This window comes from Brassica oleracea, chromosome C1, assembly GCF_000695525.1.
Source record: "Brassica oleracea var. oleracea cultivar TO1000 chromosome C1, BOL, whole genome shotgun sequence".
NCBI lineage: Eukaryota > Viridiplantae > Streptophyta > Magnoliopsida > Brassicales > Brassicaceae > Brassica > Brassica oleracea.
This window is the reverse complement of record NC_027748.1, coordinates 40070421-40091388: the sequence shown is the minus strand read 5'-3', so window position 1 is coordinate 40091388 and position 20968 is coordinate 40070421. Positions and strand designations below refer to the sequence as shown.

Here is a 20968-nt window from a genome sequence, read left to right as displayed (position 1 = left end):
TTGAATCCAAACTATCATAAAATGATCGTCGATTACAATTGCATTGATAATTATGGAAACGATAAACGTGGTTAACATACAATGGAGGAGATTTGAAACTATTATTAGCTTTTAAAAATACTATATATTAGATCGTTTTATGTAATTTTTTTGAAAAAGTGTATGTATATATCTATAAGATTTTGCGATTATGTAAGAATTGTTGAACATTGTGTTTGAAAATACGTACACATATATAACGAATTCGTGATATAGCAACACATATATAAGTAAATATGTAGATAGATACGTACACGATGGATTTTATATAGTTTAACTATATAGAAAGACATTAATATTTAAGTCAGGCTATACGAATTTTCATATTGAAATCGATAATTATGAAGAATCTCTGGTTATGGTAATAAAATCTCTGCGTATTTGAAAATGGAAACGTTTGTAATCAAAGAGTAGTAGGGCATGTGATAAATTATTTTGTTAGTCAATAAGGTTATAGTATATACAGAAGTTTTAATGTAATTAGCAATGACAAATTTTGTAATTAGTCTAGTTAAGAAAGGGTGTTTGAATATAAGGTGTGAGAAAATTTGTGGTGATGCCATGTACTAAATGACACACATGTAATAAACAGTTTACTTAGTTTTATCTAATGCTCCTCGAATAACAAGAAAGGGATAAAAAGGGATTGGTATACAAAACACAAGACCCAAAATAAACCCTAAATTTCTCTCTCGCTCCCTCTCTCTCTCTCTCTCGTTTCTCCGTAGCTCATTCACGCATCTACAATGGCGTCGATGATGGTAAGTTGAATCCACACTCTCTGTGAATACACATAGTTCGGATACTGACTGATGTGAATCTACTTTGTTGTGAGCAGCAACCGCAGATCATTCTGCTGAAGGAAGGCACAGACACTTCTCAGGGGAAAGCGCAGCTGCTCAGCAACATCAACGCCGTCACGGCGGTCGGCGACGTGGTTCGAACCACGCTCGGGCCGCGAGGGATGGACAAGCTCATCCACGACGATAAGGGATCCGTCACCATTTCCAACGACGGCGCTACCATCATGAAGCTCCTCGACATCGTTCATCCCGCCGCTAAGATCCTCGTCGATATCGCCAAATCTCAAGATTCAGAGGTGAGGATTTGAATTACGGATTTTATCACTATTTAATTGGATCCTGGATCTTCAGTGTTTGTATAATCGATTGTGATTCAGTTATGCAGATCTTAGAATGGTGAATTGAGTTTTAATGATCTTTGAATTTTTGTTTATGTGATGATTGTGTTGTTGGTTTAGGTAGGTGATGGGACGACTACAGTTGTGCTTCTTGCAGCGGAGTTTTTGAAGGAGGCTAAGCCGTTTGTTGAGGATGGTGTTCACTCTCAGAATCTGATTAGGAGTTATCGCACTGCGAGCACTTTGGTTTGTGTTTTACTCGCATTTTGCAATTACTGGACTCTTTTGTTACCCTAATAATTAAGTTACTGTTTTAACCGTATAGGCTATTGAGAAGGTGAAAGAATTAGCTGTTAGCATTGAGGGGAAGAGTGTGGAGGAGAAGAAAGGTCTGTTGGCTAAGTGTGCTGCTACCACTCTTTCCTCTAAGCTTATTGGTGGAGAGAAAGAGTTTTTTGCTACAATGGTTGTTGATGCTGTTATGGCCATTGGGGATGACGACAGGCTTAATTTGATTGGGATCAAAAAGGTAAAAGACTCTTTTTTTTTCTTTTTTTTATTCACTATGTATCTACGCCCGAACTTGTGTTATCTTCTGTTTATCCGGAAAATTAAACTCTCGCCGTTAATGATTCTTACGTGGCTTTGTCAAATTCCAAATTCCAATAGTCTATTTGTTGTACCCATGGACAACAACTAGCATATCTGCTTCATTCCCTTTCTATTCATTTCCAAGTTTCAGTTAGATTTTGTGAAGTGGGAATGGGCATAGTGCTACATGGTACAAATTATTGACATTTATATTAACGGCTTGGGAATTTTCAAGATCCAAGTCTTATAAATGAAACTTGCATTTGTGCTAATGCTTTTCAAGCCAGGTTAGTGATGCTTATGGTTTGTTCTGCAGGTTCCTGGTGGTAACATGAGAGACTCTTTCCTAGTTGACGGTGTGGCTTTCAAAAAGACATTCTCATATGCGGGTTTTGAACAACAGCCAAAGAAGTTTCTTAATCCGAAAATCCTTCTTCTTAACATCGAGCTGGAGTTGAAATCTGAGAAGGAAAACGCTGAGATTAGGTTGGATATCTGACTCTTTTGTTAAATGTTTCCTTCAGTTTGAGCATATTTTGGCCTTATTTGCTGTCATTTGTTCTCAGGCTATCGGATCCATCACAGTACCAGTCAATAGTCGATGCAGAATGGAATATCATTTATGACAAGCTAGACAAATGTGTAGAAAGTGGAGCAAAAGTTGTTCTTTCTCGATTGGCTATTGGTGATCTAGCTACTCAGGTTTGTCGCTTTCTAATCTCTCGATTGGCTGTTGACAGTCTTTCTTTATTTTTTGAGAGATGGGCATCTTTGAGGCACAGTTACAATGGTTGTTATAGGTACCATGTTCTAGCATCTGTAGGATGTTTTTTTGTCAGAAACTATCATATTCGTTGCTCCTGTCAGTCAATTTGCTCAAAGCGAGACGTTGCATCTTAAGTTTCTTTTTCATATTAATCAAGAGAGTTCTTTACCGTTTTACTCATTTAACTGAAAACGGTTGGCATTTTTGGCAGTATTTTGCAGATCGTGATATTTTCTGCGCTGGCCGTGTAGCAGAAGGAGATCTTAATCGCGTGGCTGCTGCCGCTGGTGGAACAGTCCAGACAAGTGTTAACAATATAATACCCGAGGTTAGTGGAAAATGACTTTCTGTGCTTGCTATCTAGATATGCTTACAAGCTTTCAGCGACATGTTGATTATATTCCTTTGAATCAGAGATTGGTTTTAATTTTGTGCAGGTTCTCGGAACTTGTGAGATATTTGAGGAAAAACAAGTTGGTGGGGAGAGGTTTAACATATTCAGTGGTTGCCCTTCAGGACGTACAGCAACTATTGTCCTTCGTGGTGGAGCTGATCAGGTATACATCTAATATTGAAAAAGGCTTAATGAAACAAAAAACAGCATTAATATGACTTCCTTCGTAACGTTAATTGCAGTTCATCGAAGAAGCTGAGCGGAGTTTACATGATGCTATTATGATTGTGAGGAGAGCTGTGAAGAACTCAACTGTTGTTCCTGGAGGTGGAGCTATAGATGTGAGTGACCTTCATCTACCATGGTTTGATTTTAAAATTTTGCACATAGGTTAATAACATTGACAATGAAAGAGACTTCAACTTGTTGTAGATGGAGATAAGCAAGTACCTGAGGCAGCATTCACGAACTATTGCCGGGAAGTCTCAGCTTTTCATTAACTCGTATGCAAAGGCCCTGGAGGTACACTTCTGGTTGACTTGGATGTTTTTGCTTTGTCCCTTTTTATTTCTGAAAATCCATAACTGCTATGCTCATATCGAAACTCTGGTGTGTAATCACAGGTTATTCCACGACAATTATGTGACAATGCTGGATTTGATGCAACTGATGTGCTGAATAAATTAAGACAAAAACACGCCATGCAAAGCGGTGAGGATTCTTTCACGGTCACAAGCTTTGATGTATAAATTATTTTGATAGGCAGTGTAATCTCATATCTGTGTTATAACAGGTGAAGGAGCTTCGTATGGAGTGGACATTAACACTGGTGGAATAGCTGATTCATTTGCTAACTTCGTCTGGGAACCAGCAGTTGTGAAGGTATTGCAAGATTCTATACGATGTGTACCTTTGGAATGTTCTCTTTTGTGTTAATATCTTTTATGGAAAGGTTTATTTATGATCGATTGTTTCCCTTTGGTTGTGGCAGATTAATGCTATAAATGCTGCGACTGAAGCAGCTTGCCTTATCCTTAGTGTGGATGAAACTGTGAAGAACCCTAAAGTAATTAACACTTGCTCTAATTTTCTTCTTTTATATGTTTTTGAGAACGTGTGTGTCTAATTTTTTTGATAATTGTATAACAAAAATACAGTCTGAGAGCGCACAGGGAGATGCAGCAGGTGCTATGGGGAGAGGACGCGGTGGTGGTCGTGGCCGTGGCATGAGAAGGCGATAAGTTTTCTCTATCTTATGGCAAAACTTGCCGTCTTCTCTGAATTTTAGTTTTATTGAATTTTGATCTTCAAATCAAAAAGCTAGTATGGTGTTTGTGTTTGTTTGACTTATGTTCATACAATTTGTGACACTCGAGAAACAATATTTGTATCAAATTCAGTTAGTGATGTATCTCTCTACCTATAATTATTGCTCTAAGAGCTTAGAAGCTTAGTAAGCAGAGGTACATCAATGCATGGAAACCTCTTCCACTCATCAAAATGATCTCTAAGTATCTCTTTCGCTTTCTCCTTCAACCTCAAACCACAGTCCACTCTCAGGACCGAACAAAGCTTCTCCACCGTCCCGACACAAACCATCTCGTTCACTACTTCGTTCTCCGGCGAGAATTTGGACAGTGTGCTTAGGATAGAGAGTGCTCTATCGTCTGCTGCAGTCGAAACCCACAATACCCGTTTTGTCACAATCGCGATTCCGCCTCCATGAGCAAGCATCTCGCCTCTACCATCTGCGCAACAGCATAAACGAGACAAGATTCCCAACAGAAGTTCAGTGGTTCTCTTCTCGCCGCTGTAGCTTATTTCGAGTTCGATGAGTTGAGAAACCGCGCCAAGATCCACGAGGATGGATCGGTTCTGGCTCCAAGAAGAGGTCTCTAGAAGAATCATCAGCGCCGCAGCCACACCACGTTTAATAACCAAGCTACGATCAAGTTTCGACCTCACGCTAGAACTTGATGGTTGTAACGTAGCACTCACGCTAGCGTTAGTGAGATTGAAACTACTTATTACTACATCCTTGAGAAAACATATGATCCCTTTCAACATCTCGGCACCGAACCTCTCGACGATATGAGAGGAAGCATTTCCCGTTAGATTCCTCAAGAGAACGACTGTGTAAGCCTTGTTGATGAAGTCTTGTTGGTGTAAGATCAAAGTCAATGATTCCAAGATTTGATCGTTTTCGATCAAGATTGTTCTTGTATCGTTTAATGGAACACCGATCAAGTGAAGAAGACGTAGAGATTCATCTACGTGTCCTTTGAGATGTTGTCCCTCCTCTTCTTCTTCAAGAGTACACTTGACTACGAACAAGATCAAAGACCTATGTACGCCTGCTTCACACATCATTCTCCTATTTGTCTCTCCCTCCATCGCCAAAACTTCAAGCTTCTTCAACGTATCTTCTCTTCCTGAGGCTGTTCAATTTAAATAAATGTTAATACTAAACGATCCCTATAAGAAAATTCAAGCTCAACAAACCGAATCAAACTCAAATTTGGTCCAACCCAACCGGTTTATTTAAACAATTACTCCAGCCGTTTGATAATATAAATTGTTTTAGTTAAACATAAAAAAAAAATTCAATGCAAAAGTTGCTTAAAATATGAAAAATACATTTTGAAACAGGAATATTTATAAAGCAATTTATATTAGAAACAATGGTAACATTTCTATTTATAAATATTTTTAGTGATTTTAATCAAAAGCTAAAAGCTTGCAACATTAAACCGGATCGAACTGACTTGTCCGAAAACTTGACACATTTACCTTCTACTACAAACTTTTTGAGATTCTTGATCTCCTCGGCGATGTTAAGCTTCCCTGGAGGAGCTCTAGGCGTAGGGATTCTAGCAACGCCACGCGTCGCGTTCTCGTCACACCAGTGTTGTATCAGACGGCGAAGCGTATGGTTAGGCGTAAGATCGGAGTCTAAAGGAAGATGCTGCTTCGTCACGGGACAAGATGGGACCTTCTCTAGCCATTGAACGATACTTTGACGGTCGTATGTGATGCCAGAAACGGCCGTGACTGGATCTTTCATAATCTCTAGTGAAATAGGGCAGAGAAAGTAGCTAGGGATCTCGATCTCTTCATCTACATGATCCATTTGAAAAAGAAAAAATACGTATGGTTTTGTAGTAAAGTTGTGTGATATATAATAAGTGGTGGAGGGACCAGCCGTCCAGGTAAGTGGTGGCAACTGCAATTACTTGGGAGAGACTTTGTCCAATGGTCTTCGCGTTGAATTCCAATATTAAACACAGACACATGTTCAATTTTGTATATCAATCAAGTCAATGATCATGCATCTTATGGTTTAAGTTAAAATTTTAATTTCCTTTTTCTTCACACTATAACGAGCATGTTGAAAATTTAAATTTGATTTGGTTCTTCTTCTTTCATAGTATAAAAAGTTTAACATGTTAAATAAGTGTGAGTTGGGACCACTAATTAGCGCCACATATTGCGTTTCAAAGATTTTATGTTTATTTTATATTACAATTAGCTACAATAAATGTGTTGAATAAAAAAATTTAACAGTTGAATTAATATAATGAGCATATTGAAAAATCTAAATAGATTAGAAGATTATTTGGAATTGAAAAAAATTAACATTTCAAAAGATGAGTTAGATATCACTAGCTCCACATGTCGTATTCTTTGAGATTTTTGATCATCTTAATTATTAGAATCAATTATATTATAAAATTAATTAATTAATTTTTATGTTTTACAAAAAAAAAAATCTTTTATATAGACAGAAACCAATTCTTCTGATTTCTACATTCAAAAAAGCATTTTATTAAAATTTTGCTTTTAAGAAATTCCTTTTATATTTTTAAAATCAACTTTCCTAATATTAATTTTTAAACTCTGTAATTATACAAACTATTTTGTTGAATCTTATAAATCCAGTAATTAATAACTGATAAAATATGATGTTGGCTTTGATTAAAAATTGATGGTAAAGTGTTAAAAATAAAGATTAGGACCAAGATAAATCAGATTGGTTATAATATAACACACCAATAAATCGACCGCTTTTGCGTATGGTACTGTTACTCAGTCATATCTCTATAATTTTGTTTGTTCAAAAAAGTAATTTTTATAAGTTCCGTTCTTATGTTAATTTTTAAGAGGATTAATTAAAAATATTTCAATTAATTGTAGTTATTAAATATTTCTCTCTTAATTTTAGTTTTTAATATTTCTTCGAAATACCATATAAAATAAAATGAAAAAAATTTATTAAAGAAACAATTATGAAATTTAAAACGGAAAATGAAAATATATATTATACATAATATAATATGATTTCATAAAATAATATTCACAAAATAAGTACGGATTGATCTCACATTAATTCTTACTAAGTTAATTACACAAATACTTTTAATGTTAAATATTAAATTTTATATATTTTTATCAAACTACATAACTAAAAAATATCTATAATTTTCTAAAGTAGCTTAATATTTTACTTATATAACACGATTTCTCAAAAACAATTCACAAGAAATTTTGTAGGTATTTATTTTTGATATTCTAATATTTTAAATTATTTTTCTTATATAAAATTATATATCATAACAATATTTTTCTGGTATTAGTTTTAATATTGAATAACTTTAAAAAAATTATCTTAATCAAGATAACATCTACTATTAGAAAAGGAAATCAAAAATAATGTTTACTATAATTCTATTTTTATCAAATAATTACAAAAATCTTTTAAATATTATACTTCTAATGAACTATAAATAATTATATTATACCTTAAAATCACAAAAAAAAATTCTTAATCTCTTTAGTTTAATTTTTAATTTATTTTCTTTATATATGTGCCACATAATATATCCACAATAAGAATAATAAAATTAATCGGAATTCTTATGTTGAAGATTATTAAGCTATTTTAGCTTATGTTTTATACATGAAAAGTTTAAATTACTTAGAATATACAAAATTTTAATTATTTTGTAAATATTAATATCCGTTCATAAATTTTTAAAATTATATTGACTTTGTTCGTTTATACAATTTCGTATTGATGATCAATTTATAACCTATATATCTAAATAATAATCAAACCGGCAAGATATTATATATCAAAAATTAGATGTTTAATTAATATAATATTGTTATTTATATGCACGAGAACGGAAGAATCATGTGATATGTATATTTTTACAACTTACATCAAAATATCAGTCACATCAAGAAATCACGTGGTGTTGAACCGTATCCTACGAAGACTCGTGAGTCGTGACAAGACACATGTGTCCTTTAGAATAATCGGTTGTCTGGTATACGCACGCATCATATATGACTGACTTGTATAAGGTACAAGTAGAACATTCTGAAGATGCATGCAATTGTGAATAACTTTTTCTTCTAGCTACACGACAGATACCGAGACTTAGGTCACTGGCGCACCTAGGGATATATTTATTCCACATTTACGTGGGACTTTTAGTCGAACTTGGGCTATAAGGCGTGTAAAGGTCGAGAACCTTGTGGTAGAAAGACCCATCCAAAGTCTAGCAGTTCCTAAGATCAGTCCATTACAAATACTCAAAATTTAAGTTTTACAGATATAGAATTTTGATTGTAAATAAATATCTAATAAGAAAATTTCTTTGTCAGTAATATACAATACGTTGGTTTGAACAATGAGTTGTCAGTCTGGCGACGCAATTGAAAGGTAACACATGCAGCATGTGTTCGTGAAAAGAACAAGAAAACAAAACCATACAAAGATTGTATAGCCTCTCAGTAATAAATCACTCTTCAACCCCATTCTTTATACAAACAGTTAAAATGTTGGGGACCAGAATGAAAAAATAAAACAAACCGCACAGGGCAAACATTTTCTCCACAACCTGTGAACAAGATCTCAGGTCGCGCCGGAGAAAGACACAAATTTTACCTCTCCGTAACACTTTTCGAAATTAAGTTCAACAGTAATTGACTTGGCGTTCTAGAAGTCATGAGAGTGGTTTTGTTTGCTTGAATGGATTATATATGTTTCACACTTGTGTGCTCCTGAGACATCGCCAATTCCGTGATCGAGGGACCTTTTCTAGAACCATTTGCAGACCCATGCTGTTTGTTGACATCCCATACATGTACCTACACATTTTCATTTGGAACAGAGACGAATGCAAGCTTCAAAATCACCTCCTTAAATACCAACAGTACCTTCTAACTCTCAAACTAAATGTTTTTCAAGTATTTTTCTCAAACAAAATTTCATGCAGCAATAATATATGCTAAACAGAAACTATCCAAAGGGTTTGTTTACAGGACTACTTACTTGCTTCGACGAGCCTTTCTTCTCCAGGAAACAAAAGATGTGATCCACTGCATACCAATAACAATCAAAAGATCAAGTTAAGAGTGTTGAGACACAGCTTTAGAAGAAACTTCCTATCACTATATTTTGTCTTAAATAACGAAAACACGACAACTCAAGAACCACCTTAAAGACCGGCGTAAAAGTCAATGTCCCATCAGTGGATGTTTTCCTTAAAGGCAACCTCCGTTGAGGCACAACTTCCTTCGACAAATGCTGAGCGAGTTCTTTCAACAGCACCATCTGAGCCTTCTCAGTCCTCATAGAGAGAAGCGCTTCTTTCATAGACTCCCTATCGGCCTCCAGTGCCTGAAGCCTCATGTAGAGCTTCGTTATATCAGGATCACCGTGCTCCACTTGTTCCACATTGCCAGCCTCTAGCTTCTGTTCAGTTACACCGCCGTGATGGCCAGAATCAATAGTATAAACTCTATCACTCATCTCATCTCCTATATCCAATGAGTCACCAACACCTTTAGCATTATTATCATTCTCTGTATATGAGACATGTTTGTAGCTTTCAGATTCAACAAAAACATCATCTTTAGATGCTCCCAAGTGTGAGCTTGAGGCCCTCCTAAAATGCCGTTGACGCCTAGGACTCTCACCAACCACCTCCAAACTAGGATTCGTCTCCATCTGGCTGATCCTCTGATCCAAACTCCTCAAATGAACTCTCCCACGAGGCGAATCCGCCGGTGGATAGTTCTCATCATCAGCAACATAAACATCAGCCCCCAAAGGATCTTGATTCTCATTTATATTACACTTCAACGAAGGATACTCATGATCATAATCATCATCAAGGAAGCTCATGTCACCATTAGCTTCTTCGTCAGTGATCCCATAACTCATCATCCTATGCTTATAGCCCTGAGCTTCGCACTCGAGAGCCAAGATCGTCTGCTCTCTTTGACTAACCATATCCTCCAAGGCCAAAATCTCTTGAAGGTCGTGCTCCATCTTCTCCCCGGCGTAAAGCTTGTACTGCCTAAGGTCCATCTGGAGCTCGGCCTTGTCGCGCTGCAGCCTCTGCATCACGTTCATGGACTCGTCCGCGGCCGAGGAAGCGGCGTTGCGCTCTTTCTCGAGCTCGTCGTAGAGCTCCTGGATTGATTGCTGTTGAGATGTGACTGTTTGGCGAAGCAATTCGCATTCGTTCTCGATGTGGACTTTGGGATTATTAGACAATTGGTTGTTATTAGTCTCTGATGAGCGTGGAGAGGAATGGTGGCATCCACAGTCGCAGCATTGGATTAGATCTCTCGATTCCATCTAAAGATTCTCACAAGGAACGATAACAAACTATCGAAAATTACAGGCTACGAGAAGACATGATTAGGAGAAAATCGAAAACAACAACGATCGATGCTGCAGCTGCTGCTTTCTGGGAATGATGATTTTTTTTCTCGGGAAAATAGTTTCCAGGGTGAAGCCGATGCTGCGGGAAACACCAAACTTCAATTAGAGGATCTAGAATCTCAATTCTCTAATCGTAATAGGGAGATTCAGAGGAATACGAAAACGGAGGTTGAAGCCCTTACCTCTCGACGACCCGGACAATGTTTTTTTGGAGGAAAAAAAAAAAAAAAATCAATTAAACTAAAAAAAGGAGAAAATGTCGTAATTAGAAGGTTTGAAATTAACAAAATAGGTAAAGATAAAATAAAATATTCTGGTTTTTGAAAGAACCCTAAAAATCTCTTCCTTTTTTTTTTTGTTTTCTTCCGAATATTGTTTTGGTTTTTGATTTTTTGGCGCAGGAAGTTGTGAGTTTTGTTTTTTTTTTTTTTCGAGGAGATGGTAGTGATTGCGTTGACATGAACGGCTAAAGATTTAGTTATGTGAGGTCTGATTTACCTGGAAAAAGAAAGAGGGTACATGGCGGCATGATCTGGATTTTACAAAGATATATATATATATATACCCCTCTCAGTTACATGGCGGCATGATTCGTTTTGCTTACTCGACGAGGCTACTTTTCGCTCCAAATTTAAGTGAAAAGTCGTTAAAAAAAAAAAAGAAGAAAATTAATGCAAAAGAAACTACGCGCCAGGTAGGGGTCGAACCTACGGCCTTCTGCTTAGGAAACAGACGCTCTATCCACTGAGCTACAGGCGCTGTTAATGTCTGTATATCATTATCATATTTGATATCCTATTAAAAAAAGCGTCCAATATTTTATAAATATTTTTGAACAATGAAAAAACTGTACCTGAAAATACAAATCTTAATTGGGAACGGAAACAATTAGAGAACCTCAGACAATACCAAATATCCAAGAACGAGGCGTCTATTTTCAAAATGATAAATTCTTTTTAGCAGAGGATAAAATTAGAGCGCCTCAGACAATACCAAATATTAACACCAAGTGAGTAGAGGTTTTGGAAGCAAAATGGACCCACCACACTTGTACTAACGTCAGGGGCCATAATCAAAACCATTGTTTTTTTTTTTCCCGAAAGATATTATATATTTCATTTCTGGTTATCATGAAAATCTAAATTGCGACTCTCTACATCCTCTACCCCCTCCTCACACACCAAAGGATAGCAACGTCTCCTCTCTTGCTCCTCCTAATTGTATATTTTCATCGGCTTCTCATATGCGTGCCGATTCTACGACCAGAGCATTCAAACATATTATTGACAAAGTTCCAAGAGAGAGAGAGAGTGAAAGAGCTTCTTGGACAAATATAGCTTCTTTTTACCTGATTTGCAGCATAAGCCCTTTTAGGAGTATTATCAACGTGCTCCAACCCAAGATACTGCTCCCATGCACCATATACATCCTTTCTCTGTTTCCATACATTTTAGTTTTCCAAAATAATAAAAGAGGGTTACATCTCTGATTTTATTTTTTTGGGGGAGAAATAAGCAAAGGATAAATAAGCAAAGGATAAGAAGTCGATTTTACCTGAAAGCGATTATAAACGACATCTGTGTCCTGCAAGTAGTCGGGTCGTCCCATCGAAAATGAAGCAAACTTCCACTGGATATCACAAGTAATAAAAGCTATTTAACATTAATCCAATTCAACCACCAATAAATACCAACAAAATTATTAACATTTCAGTAGCTATTATCAAAATCAGACAAAGACATGCATACCTTGGCAAAGTCCTCATCAGGGACACGGAGTTTCTTTTGGATACGGGTCTTGATTTCTTCTAAAGTTTCACCTTCGTGTATTACCAAAAAGAATGGATCTCCGAAATTTTGCACTTGCTGCATAAGAAACAATGGTTAATAGGGTATATTCAATACCTCCAAGACACCAGACCTTCAAATAATAACTTTAGAAGTAAAGTAAGCTTGACCAGGACGGCCACCTGATTCTGTACGGTCTCTTTGGTAAAATGGTACACGTGAATTAATCGATCATTGGGGCCAATGTTCTTCTCTTCCTCAGGTATCTGTGATTCCACAAGATAGTAAAAGAAGAAAGTCAGTATTTTTTAAGTCATCACCAAGCGTAAAACCTTGCAACTATATTATTTAGTGTAGATCAACACAACTATTCATCTCAAGCATTCATAGAGCTTAGAGACTATGTATGGTGCGGTGTCTGCTCTTCTAAATCAATCTATGTGATCTACACCTCAAAAAAGGCTCCACTACATGGCCACCAGCAAAGTAGTAATCTCCTTCATTTACAAATATATTTCAACCATAGCAAGACTATCACATCATTTTAACTTTGTCAAATTTGAATAAACACATCCACAGGGAAACAAGTAATAAATAAAAACAAAAAGCCAAAAAAAGAGACAGAAAATACAGAGAAAGTATGGATAGTGACAGAACTAGAGATAAAAGAAGGTGAGGCCTGGTGATATACCTCCTCTGCTCGTAAAGTCCAGTACTGGTCATTGATATTCTCAATTCTTTCGGTAGATGGAAAGATCTGCAAAGCGTATCAGTATATTGGATCAAAATTTGCCAGGTTTCAGAAGATTGCTCAGCACACGAAATGTGGAACAGTTTACAAGACATCATGTTACATTGGTATATAAAGATAATTAACTACTTAAAAGACAAGAATAAAGCCTGTTACCTGAGTTTCAAAAAAAAAAAAAAGCCTGTTACCTTGTAGATCTTGTGGTAAAACACCTCGAGCAACCTCAGTTCTGCATCTGGATGTGAAAGCTCCACCTGATGCTTTAAACAAGCAATCATACGGAACAGAATCCGTAAGAGAAAACCCTTAATGTGGCTAACACAAATGCATGCAATAATAGAACAAACAAGATTCCACGTATATTGAACCACCTTTGTTTTAAGTTCGTTAATAACATCTCCGACAGTACTCTGCTTAGGCAGTCTGATATTGTGGATTACCACCTGCAAATTTAATAGTTATAAGGCTTGAAAGATTAATAACATGTACTGAAGAGAGCTAAGTTGCACAAGTATAAGTTTAACACGTACTTCGTCCTTTGTGGCATGATGGAAAGCTACTTTTAGAATCTTAAGACGTTGCAGTTCAGGAAGAGGAATGTCCAGAACTTCATAATACAAAATGTCAGACGCCTGGAAAAAAAATGAAAAGCAAATCTGCATTGAGATAGACAATAAGAATATATAAGCTAAATCAAACCTAAGTTAATCACCTGATTATAATGAGCTAACATATCTGAAAGGTCTACTCCACGGTATTTGATAGGCTGGGGCTTGGGTTGCTGGGAGTAGCAATTGTGAGAAGTAAGCCTAATTTTCGATGAATCAGAAAGGCCAAGTTTCTCAGCCAATCTTTCCACAACATCATCATACGTATGCAGCTTTGACCTGAAAGTAGAAGCATTATGAATTTCAAACTGGAATCAAAGATTCAATGTTGTACATAGAGCTACTTACAACTCCATAGTAAACTCATCTTCTTTTGGTTTCTCCAAAGCACGAAAACGCACCACCTACGAAACAACAAACAACATAAGTAATTTACCGCCACATTAAGCCACAGATCATCACACCATGCAGGGTAATACTGGAATATTTTCCAACTGTACACAGAAAATAATACTATAACAACAAAAAAAGCTTATTCGCAACAAAACTATAACACTCGTGCTCGACTGTTAGTATAGCTCTAACAAGACACTCTAGCCCAGTTCACTATTCCAAAAGTGACCAGTATAATTATACCTCTCGATTATGTACGTACTCCAAAAACGATGGCACATCCGGGTATGGACATTCATTCTCCTGGATAGAAATAGGTTTCTGATAGCAAATGATATCTCCATTTTCAATCTGAACACGAGAAAGCCATTTCAGAAAAAAAGCGACACCAAACCATAAAAATCATTACAGTTCATACAACGAGAGCAACATTACTTGAGATAGTCTGAAAGAAGTCTTCTTATCTAGATGTTCGCACAGTACACAAGGTTCAAACTTTATTTCCTGAAAATTAAGGTAATTCAGTGGATATTTTATGGACTTTAACGTGATGAAAAGGTAGAATTAAAAGGCACCAGCCCCTACCTCATAAAGTTCTATTTCCTCGTCAGGAGCAAAGCCAGCCATTTGATTCAATTGCCCTACTATATCCATGGGCTTACTGGAACTTTTCACCATGAGCCTGCCAACATATCTGCACCATATGGACAAGTTTGTAAAACGATGGAAGATGCAAATTCAAGTGGATTAAAAAAAACATTGAAAACAATAGGCTTAAGGGTGACAGCTTCTTCATTCAAGAGGAAAACGAAAGGAAGAGATAGTACTTTTGGAGTAAATATTATAGTAGTAGTATACTCATTTGTTTGAACAGATATCAACGTGGAAATTGGTGGATACGAGAATTACCTCAGTTCTTCATTCTCAGGGTCATAGAGCTTAAAGAAAAGGAGAATGTCTTCAGGTGACTTGTCTGGGGGAGGAATAGGACTCTCATCCTAAATAATTCAAGAATTAGTTTCAGAATTTCATTCAAGGAATTAGACTCCACAAATAAACTAGGCAACAAGGAAGTATTACCGATCCACGCTCTATTTCCAAAAACAGCTTTAGTTCAGCATTGTTTGCCTTGTTAGATGCCTCTCTTATTTGTCCAACCTACAATAACAGCTTCAGAATTAAGATTTTTAAAACAAAGACACTGTTATAAAATACAGTTACTGGGAAGGGAATTTGGCTTGGTTCACTAATGATGGATATGAAATTAGTAAAACATAGCCCATGAAGAACAAGACACTTTCAGTTCGTGAGAAGCAAAAGAGTACCTAGGCATGTCAGTTTATGAAGAAACCCAAAAGGGCCCCACACCTAATACAAGAATCATCACAACTAGTAATATGTCCTAGAGCAGATTATCACACACAGATAAATCAGTGACGGTTTTAATGCGTGGTATATCAGAAGTGTTACATAAATAATCTCATATGAAAGAGGCAACCCCCGAATGCATGAAAAAAAATATTTATATAAAAAGGATAACTACCGTCTGTTGTTCTTCATGAGGTAATAGGGGACGGTTGGGACGATAAGTATGGTTTTGCCGCTTTGCCCAAATCCAGTACCGCTGAAGCTGAACCGGGACACCAAATTCTTTGGCCATCTCTTCCTACATGAGGACAAATTTTGAACAGTGTTATAGCTGCTACATGTCCATAAGAAACTAGAGAACCAGCAACACTGGAAAACTCCATTCAAAGACAGCATCTTATAAAAACTTATACAAAACTGGATCACTATTCCTCTTCCAAGGTTAGATTCAAGGTATCAAAAAGAAATTTCGGATAGAAAGATAAGAGGCATCTACCTTAAATTGTTGGAAGGGAGTCTGTTTCTGGATTCGAAAACTCCGAACTTTTTCATGATCAACAAGATCAAAATACATACTCTTTCCAATTTGCTCGGTGATGTCTTCATCTCTTGCGACCTTTTACAAAAAAAAAGAAGCATAAATTGCATTATTAACATCAGTATTAAATACATACCAGAGCTAGATGATAAGAACACATTTTTAGACCCAATTTATGAAAAGTAGAAAACCTTGATTGTCGTGAAAAGGTGAGCTTGAGCCTTGTATTTTTTTTTATCTTCCTTTTCTTCTTGTTCTTTTTTCAGCCTCACCTGTCAAGAGCATGTTAAACACATTCAGGACAGATACGGAGAGAAAGAAAAAAGTGTATAACTGAATTTCTTACCTGTAAATGTTCTGCGATGTCTTTTTCATCAACGTTGCATATTATTTTATCCTTATCGCTTTCACGGATATAAACAAGCATGTATGCGTTGGAATATTTTGTGAATTTAATAGGTGGATTATTGACACCAGGATTATTTTGCGGTAACTGCAGAGACACCAAATTTACCAGTACATGAAGTGAGAAAAATAAGACTTACATAGCAAATATTAAAAGCTTAGAAAAAGAGCAGTACCTCTTCTTCACCCCCATATTGCTCTTCCAGTGCCCTGTTCACAACTTCCTTCGTCACGCGTTCATCATCAAATTTATACCTACAAGAATTAGAAGTTTAGGTAGTATGCAAGTAAAGCTTGAAGCAAACATGTTGATAAAAAACTCACACCAGAAACCACAGAAAAACGCAACACTTAGTTATTTCAACGATAAAGTGGGAGAAAAGGGACACACGAAGAAACTAAAAAGATTATTTATACAGTGAATCCCAAGTAAGAAACAAATATCACTACATGCATTAGAGATGTGGATAAAAGATCAAAAGAAATCCAATAACATATCAAATATCACAAGACATGACTTCAATCTTGCTAGCTTAAATGATGAGCAAACTAGTTTTCCATAAAATTACTTCATAGGTTACAATGTACAACACTTAATTAAGCATAATAGAGACGGAAAAGTAGAGACAATAGAATGATACATACCATTGATCTGAGAGTGTTGGCCTAATAAAAGCATAATAGTGCCCTCCATGCACTCCTCCACTATGGACTAAGACACTGCACGGAATGAGAAAACAGATCAAGCAAGCACATCAGGCAACAGAAAAGGAAATTTAACTGTCCACATATTAAGGAAATCTAAGCTACCGCAACCAGATACCATGAGAAAGGGAACCTAGCAGAACGAATTTGATACTTGAAAGCAGCCAACCATGTTTATGAATAGTCTGGTTTGAATTTCTATAACTCAAGTTACAAACCCCAAGATACAAAGGAAATATATACCTATGGAGTGTGTAGAGATTACGAACACTCTTGTCAGCATCAGGAGATAGGTATTTTCTATTCTCTCTGTCGAGATCCAGTTGAAGAGGAAACTCATATCGATCGTTTATCTACAAATAAAGCTTCGTCAGCACTCACAGACTGATATTAGTGCTGACTTTGTTGGGGTCATTGGAACTTCAAATACTAACCTTCACCATTGTGTCTCGCATAAAGTCATATTCAAACCTCTTGAGCTGGAGTTGAAGTACGGGTGGAAAGTCAATGAATAGAACACCTTTTTTCGCATCCTGAAAACATAACATTTTTCAGATATATGATTATAAGTCGGCTAAGTAACCATGAATCAAATAAATTTTAATAAGTTCGAACAATGTTAGTTATATTGCTCTCTGTAAATTCCTAATATACTGCTTGATCGCATTCAGACACGTTACAGATCCTATAACATATAATATACAGACAACAATGGTTACCCAAATAAGAACTTTGACAACTACACAACATACAGCTTTGGCAACATATAAATAAAAAGAAAGAAGGCAGCCAACCTGCAAGCCATGTCCTTCTGCCTGGTATTTGTTGTCTCCTTCAAGGCGTTCAACTTCAACATACTTGTCAAAAGAAGCATATACATCTTTGCAGCCTTTAACATCAAGCTGGAGGTCTGCCAAAAGACAAATCACACGCTGTAAGGTTAGTTTGATAAATAAGAGTAGCTTCTGATAAATAATAAGCTAGGATATAGGTTACTGTTCAAAACTACATACCATAGAATGATTCTTTACGTGTAGATTTGTAATCGACATTAATGCACTCAATGTAATTCATGTGGTGACCCTCAAATAGCTTCTGTATTGTTCCCTCCACAACAGTTCCCTTCAAAAAGCAAAACACACACACACACATATCACTAACTGAAAATGAAACAAAGGCCACCCAAAAGAAGGCATACCTTCATTTTGTCCTCAAGCTTTTCAGAGAGAATTCGGTTGAGTTCTTGAACATCATGTTGCATGAATGAATCATTTGTATCCCAACCAAAAGACTTTGTCAGCTCCTTTGTCCCTACACGGGTGTCATTATACTGAAGCTTGTAAAACAAGCTCTGGAGCGCCAACGGGATACTAGCCGTAGGTGCATCACTCTCAGTTGTTGGCATGTGGTAAACAGCCTGCAAGAACAATGCAGTATTCAGATGTCTTACTCTAGAATTTGGTGAAATCATGATTTAGCAAAGCAAGACATGCATCCACCCACCTTTCTGAAGTAAGGTATGTGGTATAACGTCTGCAGGAGAGAATTCATGTAACAGGTAGCACCTTGGTTCTTAAGTCCAACAAAACCAGTCTCCTTTTTGGAGTCATATGACCAGTAATCAAGAACCTTCCGCACAGCAACTTCGGCTTCAATCTGAAGAGTATCATTCACTAAATATCCACGAGTGGGATCATAGAGCTCGCTGAGAGGCATGAATGATGTAAAACCCCAGTCGCTTTCTCTTGCATTGAATTGATGTTGAGTCTCTGCAGCCATACATGCTCATTTAGCATATGCAGTAAGCGTGCTATATATATTCGAACAAAACTAATCAATTAAACATACCTTTTCTGATGGAATATTTGCTGTTCATTTGATTCACTACAGCAAGGCTGAACTGTGAATATCTGCTCCAACCGTAAGGCAAACTCGCAGCGTCAGCAACGTCCAAGTACATGGACAGATGGTCGACATTGTTTCCTTTTGGAAAAATCAGTATTCTCCTGAAAAAAAGAAAACATCAGTTCACACAAAATGCACATCAGGAAATCAACTGCAAAAGTGTATAAGCTATTACCATTTATAATCTCCAACAACAAATATATCAGAATAAAGCTTCCTAACGTTGAGCCTGGTGAAACCTTGGGTGCTCCACGTGAACTTCAGAGTGGGAATCTCCTCGGCTGGGGGATTCTCCACAGTGGTGGCAGCAGCCTCAGGCTGAGCAACTACAAGAAAGCCACAAACCAAAAAAAAAATGACAAAACCCTAGCGAACATCAGCACCATCAAATCAGAGCAGAAACGCGGCGATAGCAGATCGAACACGAGACCTTACCTTCCATGGGCTCAGGTCCTTCGACCAAATCAGAATGCGGAACGAGCATCTCCTCGTCCTCTTGCTGCTGTAAAAAAAAATTTGCAATAATGAAAAATCAGACTTCTAAACTCGTATAAACCCTAATCTCACGACTCCGTGATCAGAACGATATGATTCCACCGCTTCGTAAACAAACACAGAAGGCAAAACGAAACCCTAATTGATCATCTAAGCGAAGAGAACGAAGAACCCCATGAACACGACAATAGATTGACACAAAGACGAATACAAGGTTAATCGGAGATTACATCTATCGGCGGCGTAGTCATCAGAGTCATTCCTCTGAGGGCGATTTGACGGTGGGATCGAGAAGTGAAAAAAGAGCGCCGAATAGAGAAATAATCAGAGGGAGAAGGAGTGAGGGAGGAGGAACTTGTAGAGGAGATCAATCTCTATTTTCTAACTGTTTCTCGCTTTTAGAGGGGTGATTACGATATTTTCACAAAGTTGAGGATTCGTTTTGTAATTTCGAAATCCTCTTTGTGTTCAGATTTATATATTCCTCTGATGGGTCTTACGTGACAGGCTAATGAGACCTCTCCACGTGTCTTAACTGTCACCGTATCCGTCACGTGACACTGCTTGAAAGTGTCCGAAGCATTGTTTTGAATTTTGATTTAAAGGGTTTTAAAATTCGGTGAATAAATACGATATTTAATAATTTAGATTTTGTATATATTCATGTCACATTACTTTTTGAAATGTGATTAGCTAAGAATAGTAGAATACAAATATATTTATTAGGTTTGTACTTTTTTTTTTACAAAATATCCAACTTTTATGTGTCACAATATTACATTTGTTGAAAAGTAATATAGTATCCATTGCTTAAGATTTTCAAATTGAATATCATTTTACTAAAAAAGCTAAAGAACTGAATCCAAAACTGCAAGTTAAATTTTCATTTGGATTTATTAAGTACACATGGCGAACCCAATATTATGTCATGTAAATCAAATTATGAAGGTACCTACTACCTAGTTTGTATCATCAATGTTGCTTTCTCTATGGTTTTTACGTACCAAGAGTATCTCAAAATGTTCTTTGCACTCGGCTTTCTCAAGTTGATCTACAAGTTGTTATTATTTATCTTCTTTTTCAAATGTCCTTCAATCATCCTTTGATATATATATTTTTTTTTTTTTTTGTTAAAGCTGCATAATTTTGTAATTGAATTCGATATTTCATTTTCTTAAAAATGGTGTGATGATGAATGATGATGATGAAATATTCAACAAATATGCTGGTCATGGATTTTTGTTTCCAGTCCGTTGTTTTGCACTGAACTATAACTCCATCGATGATTCCAATGTAGATGGAGCACATACGTCTCCGTAATTATATTTTACTCCATCTACA

General features: G+C 36.5%; 4 protein-coding genes and 1 non-coding gene across 9 annotated transcripts; 1 reads left to right on the top strand and 4 right to left on the bottom strand.

Annotated features, from left to right (window-relative positions):
- The first annotated feature begins 688 nt into the window (after positions 1-688).
- LOC106295040 (T-complex protein 1 subunit eta) lies at positions 689-4342 on the top strand. The gene is made up of 14 exons (XM_013730841.1): positions 689-800; positions 878-1138; positions 1301-1426; positions 1506-1709; positions 2088-2257; positions 2338-2473; positions 2749-2865; positions 2975-3094; positions 3174-3272; positions 3364-3453; positions 3555-3642; positions 3725-3813; positions 3923-3997; positions 4089-4342. The coding sequence occupies exons 1-14, from the start codon at positions 786-788 to the stop codon at positions 4170-4172; spliced, it is 1674 nt and encodes a 557-aa protein (XP_013586295.1). The 5' UTR covers positions 689-785; the 3' UTR covers positions 4173-4342.
- A 10-nt stretch (positions 4343-4352) lies between these two features.
- LOC106295116 (E3 ubiquitin-protein ligase PUB24) lies at positions 4353-6091 on the bottom strand. Its single transcript, XM_013730948.1, has 2 exons — positions 5722-6091; positions 4353-5369 (listed from the first exon to the last, which is right to left on the bottom strand). The coding sequence occupies exons 1-2, from the start codon at positions 6059-6061 to the stop codon at positions 4366-4368; spliced, it is 1344 nt and encodes a 447-aa protein (XP_013586402.1). The 5' UTR covers positions 6062-6091; the 3' UTR covers positions 4353-4365.
- A 2541-nt stretch (positions 6092-8632) lies between these two features.
- LOC106325260 (myosin-binding protein 7) lies at positions 8633-11250 on the bottom strand. Of its 2 annotated transcripts, none has more exons than XM_013763305.1 (4): positions 11171-11250; positions 9437-10751; positions 9272-9318; positions 8633-9087 (listed from the first exon to the last, which is right to left on the bottom strand). In XM_013763305.1, exons 2-4 carry the CDS (start codon positions 10583-10585, stop codon positions 8985-8987), a joined length of 1299 nt encoding a protein of 432 aa, XP_013618759.1. In that variant the 5' UTR covers positions 10586-10751; positions 11171-11250; the 3' UTR covers positions 8633-8984. The 2 variants fall into 2 exon arrangements, with proteins under 2 accessions (XP_013618759.1, XP_013618751.1); XM_013763297.1 differs by lacking the exon at positions 11171-11250 and adding an exon at positions 10855-11151.
- Positions 11251-11358: 108 nt separating this feature from the next.
- TRNAR-CCU lies at positions 11359-11431 on the bottom strand. Its single transcript has one exon. It is a non-coding gene; the product is annotated as a tRNA-Arg (tRNA).
- A 191-nt stretch (positions 11432-11622) lies between these two features.
- On the bottom strand, positions 11623-20048 carry LOC106318335 (ubiquitin carboxyl-terminal hydrolase 13). Of its 4 annotated transcripts, none has more exons than XM_013756269.1 (32): positions 19858-20048; positions 19568-19634; positions 19308-19458; positions 19076-19233; positions 18731-18996; positions 18426-18644; positions 18241-18349; positions 18022-18137; positions 17662-17760; positions 17471-17580; positions 17168-17242; positions 16699-16777; positions 16464-16610; positions 16309-16389; positions 16076-16195; positions 15755-15877; positions 15292-15369; positions 15121-15209; positions 14797-14905; positions 14647-14715; positions 14455-14562; positions 14167-14222; positions 13923-14097; positions 13741-13842; positions 13582-13653; positions 13399-13470; positions 13151-13216; positions 12642-12725; positions 12421-12537; positions 12227-12301; positions 12021-12107; positions 11623-11928 (listed from the first exon to the last, which is right to left on the bottom strand). In XM_013756269.1, exons 1-32 carry the CDS (start codon positions 19885-19887, stop codon positions 11887-11889), a joined length of 3351 nt encoding a protein of 1116 aa, XP_013611723.1. In that variant the 5' UTR covers positions 19888-20048; the 3' UTR covers positions 11623-11886. The 4 variants fall into 4 exon arrangements, with proteins under 4 accessions (XP_013611723.1, XP_013611739.1, XP_013611729.1 ...); XM_013756285.1 differs by having other exon boundaries at positions 13399-13464; XM_013756275.1 differs by having other exon boundaries at positions 19568-19631; positions 19858-20041.
- Positions 20049-20968: the final 920 nt, after the last annotated feature.

Excerpts from the sequence above, each read along its gene's own strand:
- LOC106295040 (XM_013730841.1), top strand. Across the intron at positions 3,273-3,363 it reads CTGGAGGTGGAGCTATAGAT|ATGGAGATAAGCAAGTACCT; the intron begins GTGAGTGACCTT and ends AACTTGTTGTAG. Across the intron at positions 3,998-4,088 it reads AAACTGTGAAGAACCCTAAA|TCTGAGAGCGCACAGGGAGA; the intron begins GTAATTAACACT and ends ACAAAAATACAG.
- LOC106295116 (XM_013730948.1), bottom strand. The coding sequence starts at position 6,061 with ATGGATCATGTAGATGAAGAGATCGAGATCCCTAGCTACTTTCTCTGC. Across the intron at positions 5,370-5,721 it reads CAAAAAGTTTGTAGTAGAAG|CCTCAGGAAGAGAAGATACG; the intron begins GTAAATGTGTCA and ends TAAATTGAACAG.
- LOC106325260 (XM_013763305.1), bottom strand. The coding sequence starts at position 10,585 with ATGGAATCGAGAGATCTAATCCAATGCTGCGACTGTGGATGCCACCAT. Across the intron at positions 9,319-9,436 it reads CTTTTACGCCGGTCTTTAAG|TGGATCACATCTTTTGTTTC; the intron begins GTGGTTCTTGAG and ends ATTGGTATGCAG. Across the intron at positions 9,088-9,271 it reads AGAAAGGCTCGTCGAAGCAA|GTACATGTATGGGATGTCAA; the intron begins GTAAGTAGTCCT and ends GAAAATGTGTAG.
- LOC106318335 (XM_013756269.1), bottom strand. The coding sequence starts at position 19,887 with ATGACTCTGATGACTACGCCGCCGATAGAT. Across the intron at positions 18,997-19,075 it reads CAAATATTCCATCAGAAAAG|AGACTCAACATCAATTCAAT; the intron begins GTATGTTTAATT and ends GTATGGCTGCAG. Across the intron at positions 17,761-18,021 it reads CAGAAGGACATGGCTTGCAG|GATGCGAAAAAAGGTGTTCT; the intron begins GTTGGCTGCCTT and ends TTATGTTTTCAG.